Source organism: Charadrius vociferus, unplaced genomic scaffold (genome assembly GCF_000708025.1).
Source record: "Charadrius vociferus isolate BGI_N301 unplaced genomic scaffold, ASM70802v2 scaffold163, whole genome shotgun sequence".
Taxonomy (NCBI): Eukaryota; Metazoa; Chordata; class Aves; order Charadriiformes; family Charadriidae; genus Charadrius; species Charadrius vociferus.
This window is the reverse complement of record NW_009648332.1, coordinates 6883198-6889281: the sequence shown is the minus strand read 5'-3', so window position 1 is coordinate 6889281 and position 6084 is coordinate 6883198. Positions and strand designations below refer to the sequence as shown.

At 39.6% G+C, this 6084-nt stretch overlaps 1 protein-coding gene across 2 annotated transcripts; it reads right to left on the bottom strand.

Annotated features, from left to right (window-relative positions):
• Positions 1-272: 272 nt before the first annotated feature.
• Positions 273-5284, bottom strand: PRDX1 (peroxiredoxin 1). Of its 2 annotated transcripts, XM_009884661.1 has the most exons (7): positions 5274-5284; positions 5022-5042; positions 4809-4925; positions 3653-3806; positions 3244-3366; positions 2245-2375; positions 273-655 (listed from the first exon to the last, which is right to left on the bottom strand). In XM_009884661.1, the coding sequence occupies exons 3-7, from the start codon at positions 4912-4914 to the stop codon at positions 570-572; spliced, it is 600 nt and encodes a 199-aa protein (XP_009882963.1). In that variant the 5' UTR covers positions 4915-4925; positions 5022-5042; positions 5274-5284; the 3' UTR covers positions 273-569. The 2 variants fall into 2 exon arrangements, with proteins under 2 accessions (XP_009882963.1, XP_009882962.1); XM_009884660.1 differs by lacking the exons at positions 5022-5042; positions 5274-5284 and having other exon boundaries at positions 275-679; positions 4809-4919.
• Between the last annotated feature and the right edge of the window lie 800 nt (positions 5285-6084).

Here is a 6084-nt window from a genome sequence, read left to right as displayed (position 1 = left end):
CATTTATACCTCATGCTCAGTAGCTAGCATTGCTTAAGTCTGACAGACCAATATCAAACCATGTTCCTCTGCCTATACTCTTTATAACTTTGCTACCGAGTGCTTTACTACTGCAACACAAAAACTCAGTGTATCTCCATTCTAATGGAGCTGTAAAAGGCCTTTAGGAGTTACGTTGTCTACAGGCAGCTCAGCAGACTGAGCTTTCAGAAGTGCAGCCTGAACTACTTTCAGCTTTTCTGATTACTACAACATAAGAACAGTAGACAGCATGCTCTTTCCACAAGTTTAATCGAGTTACAAAAGGATACAACTGCTCTATATGCAACACATGGCTAACCACATACACTGCATTGTCACTAAAGTCAGCAGGGCTTGATGTACAGATACTGATCATTAGGATTTTTCTATGAAGGTACTGTCAACAGGATAAACTTTCCTTCAAGTAAAAAAGTTACTGTTTATACCTATAGCATGATCCCTTGACTCAGATGCAATGACTTAGTCAAAGTTCAGTAACTGATGCTTGCTCTTTATGTAAGGCATACTAGTTTCCACTCAGACAAAGTTTATTTCTGCTTGGCGAAATACTCTTTACTCTTCTGAACATCAGGCTTGATTGTGTCACTGCCAGGCTTCCAGCCAGCTGGGCACACTGAAATGATAAGAATGGTTAAGTCTTACCAGCTGCTCCTGCAGAACATGTTTTACTCAACACTACAACAAACTAGCAACTCAAAACTTGTACACATCTTTGCAACATACAGAAGGTGCATTATTCAGTGGGGCATTACATTCAGTTTATTTTACTCATTTGCATTTGATCACTAGGTAGTAGCACCCAAGGAACCAGGTGTTTGGCCATGGACAGTGGGCCCTTTACACAAGCATCCCTCCCCAACCCCCTTAAAAGCTTCATAGATTCTCAACAGCAAGGTAACACCAAGTCCATCAGCTTGGGTCAGAAGACTTTACAACTATTACAGTACCTTCTCTCCTTGGATCCAGTCAAGTCTATATTCTCCTTTATCTTTAATCAACACTAATCTCATTCCCTAGTCTAATGGGGAGGGGGAAGAAGAGTTTAACTGTCTCTAGTTCCCCTATATGGCTATTAAAAGGCCACCAAGATGCTGCAGTTGCATGTGACTCGAGCAGCTTTTTTTTTTTTTTAAGACAGTCTTCCTTTAATACAGCCATGCAAGGCTTAATGCATGCTCCACATATGACTGGCAGTTTTAGCTACAGTATTCTGAGTGTTGCTACACACCTTATTCTGATCTATCCTCGTTTAGATGAGACTTGCAGTCCTAGTTCTGGAGGAAAAAGTGTTTTGCTAGCTTTTGATTACTCCAGGGCATACTAAACCCCAAGAGGCTTCATTTGCAAAACATGTGACTGCTCCATCATCAACTATTAGGGATGTCTCCTCAGCTGACAGGAGGATGGCATACTAGTTCAGAAACACTGACTCTCTTCAGGCTATAGCATAGCCACAACAGCAGCTTGGTTTAATAAAATCTGGCATTGATTTACCAGTTCTGAAGCAAGTTAAACATGACCAGCAGCAACATCTGTCATAGGTTAATCACAGCTGAAGACTACTAATACTTACAGCAATTTCAAGTTCTCATAACCTGCTTCAAACCTTTTATCTGCAGTGCTTTTTTGGTAAATCCTGCAGAAAAGCTACCAGCCTCAAGCACTTCATATCACTCTTGAACTATGGGCAGAGAGACTCATCCCTTTTCCCCTCACTACGTATGAACTCACTATACCTGGGACACAGAGATCAGCAGGCTTTCTAGGAATTTAAATGCTTAAAAAACATAGTAGTACTGATGGTCTCAGCCTACCAAATCTAGGAGCAGAGTCTAAATTATGCTTCCCCCTGCAGGGTAAGTTATGACATGTTCTTTAACTCAAGTATTTTGTGTCTCTCGTTCAACTAGACACAAGTGTTACATGCCTGACAAGACATCCAGCACGAAACTTGGTTTATGTGATATTTCAACATTAACAAGTATTTAATGAACCATTAACTGAAATAAGATAAATCTAGTACCAGGGTGTCCTTCAACAAGCAGCTTTACATGACCAGCTGCATTTTAAGAGGCACAATTACTAGCTGTGCTTAGATCTACACACGTACTTGGTACCTTCCAGTAAACCTTGATTTAACCTGCCTAATTAATACTGTTCTGTAGAGAAACATTTAGGATTAGAAAGAGAAAGAACCCTTACCTTCTCCATGTTTATCTGTAAACTGGAAGGCCTGGACAAGTCTGAGGGTTTCATCAACAGAACGGCCAACAGGAAGATCGTTGATCGTTATCTGCCTCAAGATCCCCTTCTCATCGATTATGAACAGACCTCTAAAAAAGTAAAATTAATAAAAACAAACAACAGCCCTCAAGTTAAACACAGCTTTTGAAAGACAGATTAGACTTAAGTGAGTTTCAAAAACTCAAGTTCAGTATTCTATTATGGCAGTAAGTTGCATCATCTAGTACTTCCGACCTCCTCCCAAATCTGAAGACCTTCAGTGTATGCATAGCACTGAAACATTAGCAGTTGAAAGCCTAAGAGACAAGTCAAAACACTAGCACAGGAATGCAAAGCAGCACTTCGTATTTAAGGAAGATACTAGTGGAAAAACCAAATGGAAGATAAACCTAAGGAAATGGGAAACTTAAGGAGAGGAACTCTTACATTCAAAGAAAAACTACACACACTGTTGTCAAGAAAAAAAAGCTACTGCCCAGCAAATGGCTCATCAGTTCATCTTCCAAAGTCACATTGAGAGTTCACAGAAGTTCAGCCCCCTCAGCAACTTGAACTCTGAGCAGTTACTAGAAGATAAGGCTCAGGTTTTAATTCATGTGTACTTTAATCACTAGATTAAATACCTGTAATCACTTTCATGACTATGTAGGTCTCATATTACCGATATTTGCAGAAGCTCGCCTGCATGAGACTCCTACACTGTGCAGATAGGTAATTAAAGGGAAGCAGCAGGCATTTATCTAGCTTACCAAACCCATGAAAAGTCTAAACACTAAGGAGAACCAAGTCGCATCTCCCCTTGGAGTGCTTGATGGCTTGAAGCAGTTTACATTTAGAATAGCTAATAGCTTCAGCTTGCTGCAGGTGTTCAAGTATATACAAGCTCTGTGTTCATCTGACATACTCCATATATTGCAACATAAGACTTGTCAGCAAGTTTACCTTCTTGCATATTACCTGTATGCAATACCTTCATCCTCTTTAAGTACTCCATATTCTTTGGCAATGACACGTTTTGTGTCAGAAATCAACGGAATCTTCATAGTGCCCAAACCACCTTGTTTCTTTGGAGTGTTGATCCTAAAAGAAGGAAGTTTAAATGTTAAAATTATGAACAGTTCAGAATAAAGTATGAGGTACATTAGAAGCTGATCCCTTCTGCAATATTATACTCAGTCTGTCATAAGGCAACAAAAGAACTGAATGGTGTGCTCAGGTCTGTTCAGAAGCACCCAACACTACCGATACCTCCCGAGTGCCTTTACTTGATACTTTAGTAATAAAGTTTGAATACATTCAGGATTCAGTTCCTGCAATAACTGAGGCTAGGCAGAATATTCTATTAGGTTAAAAGGCAGATTCTTACCAGGCAAGGTGACAGAAGTGAGAGTCAACTGAAGCTCCAATTACTTCACAGTTAATTTTCTTGAATTCATCAGCTCTGTCACTGTATGCAATAATTTCAGTAGGACAGACAAAAGTGAAGTCCAGAGGGTAGAAGAAGAACACAACGTATTTTCCTAGAAGAGCAGCATAACCAGTTAGTCTCTCATACCTTTAAAAGAGTTGTGATATTCACTATCAACCATTCAAATACTGATAGAGAAGAAAGGGCTTGATACAACACTACCTTTAAAGATTAAACGGCAAACGACAGATGCCTCTATTTTAACACTTGCTATATAGGTGTCAAGCCCATGGAGCACCTAGGGGATTTCAACTTCGGCCAAATATCATTTGCAATACTCTTCAAGGACACTCTACAGCTAGTAACTCAGAACCCTACCCAACTGAGGTCTCCAAAACCAGACCATCAAATTTGACAGGGGATGTCTGTCTCCTGGGCTATTCCCCTAGGCCTGCCCAGAGTACACCTAGTACCTCCACTAGAAGACCCTATGGCTGACTACTAACAGAGTGCAGAAAAGCCACAGGTCTGAAAGGCTACAAGCCAAGGACACATTTTAATTTGAGTGGGTTACTAGCCTATACCTACTCACTGCCCTCCAGTTCAAAAAAAAATCTCTTTCTAAAGCCATCCTCATTAGTACTTGAAGACTTCAGTCTTTCCCTTTGATTTTAGTAAGCTTTTTTGGTAATGCAAACATTTTACCAGTACTCTAGAGAAAGGAATTTCATTGGTTAGAGAAAAGAATATACTTTCCATTGAGAGAAAACCTACAAGAGAAGATTTTGCTGTTCCACATAGTACTTTGGAGATGTTACATCAGTCTCATAGTATGACTGACAGGACAAATAAGCCTGATCCAAGATAACAGTTTAGAGTAGCTTTATGCTAATTGGCAGCAATTATCATAGATGGAATATGCAGCCATGCTGCTGACAGCTTACCAAGCATACTCCAGCCATCACAGAGAACTACTTCACAAGTTGTATACTTCAGTCTACTGCCAAGTGGTCACTATTACATCAAAACCAAATCAAGATGTATCCTTAGATGCCCTCCAGTCCTGCATATGGCCAGATTACATCAGTATAATTAGAGAAGCACATAGTCTTACCTTTATAGTCAGAGAGTTTGATGTCTTTGAATTGTCCATCTGGCATTACAGCCGTAGCAGTGAAGTCAGGGGCTGGTTTTCCAATGAAAGCATTTCCTGAAGACATCTTGATTTAATCTAGGTAAAAGTTAATAACAATACAGTTTAGATAATAGTACATTTGCACCCGGAAGTAAGCATTTATTCAAAGCATCTTATCAATTTAGGTTGAACACCAAAGACAGCAACACAAGGCTTATGAATGAAACTAGTTTTAACTTTGTCACCTGGGTAGTACAGTCAAAACACTGGCATTTTTTTCCTAAAAAAGCAATACAGTAAGATGCAGTTTGATAAACACAGCCTAGATATCCAGACCAAGCCACTACATAGATTACTCGTGCTTCAAGATCTATGGCTAATTAGCTTCCTAACAATACAGTAATGGTTATCTTTGAGCAGCAATAGCTCATCACAGGCTGGAACTGGGCTAACCTTCTAGAATTTTAGCAGTATTCAGTAAGCCTTCCAGTTCTACTTGGTAGATGAGTTAAAGTCTGGGATTTAGAACTTTTGATGAGGAGACCCTTGTTCAAATTTACAAGGGAATTTAAGACCTCAAAACTTTATCGTCCTGTTCATTCTAGAAGAAAAGAACTTTTGTTAATCTCCAGAGAACAGTGCTCTGCATAACTATACTTTAGCCTTTCAAACAATTAAAGCTTGTTTTATTTGCAGCTAGAAAGACTCATGGTATACATGGGAACTGCATTCCATGTTAGCAATTAAAAATTTCACAAAGTCTTAAACCTGTACAGCCAGGTCATTTCCACCTGAAGTCTACTGAAAAAGAATAAGAGGGTACACACAAGGACAAGAAAACTCTATTTCTGGCTGCCTGCCCTAAGAGCTAGTCATTTGTAATACACCCTGTGCAGTGTTTTTGCTCAGGCTGGGAATGCAGTATGTCACTTTAGAATTCCAGTTACTTCCAGAGCATAAACTTTCAAGTAGGTAACTTTATGAACCTGGTTTCTTCAACTCAAATCTTCTTAAAGTGATTTCACTTAAGTCATTCTATACATTGCTACAAGCACTGGCTGCCTTGGAGATAAAACCTCTGAAAGGTTAGCATGAGTCTCACATTGCTAAGGAAAGATGAGCTTCAAGGATTCTTCCAAGTCCTTCCTGCAAGGCACTAAGTCAATTCTAAAAAAAGTTGAGAGCACCTCACTTCTTGGCTCCTTCTGCCATGCCAGACACTTTTTTCCTGGCGAACTAGCCCATTAGTCAAACA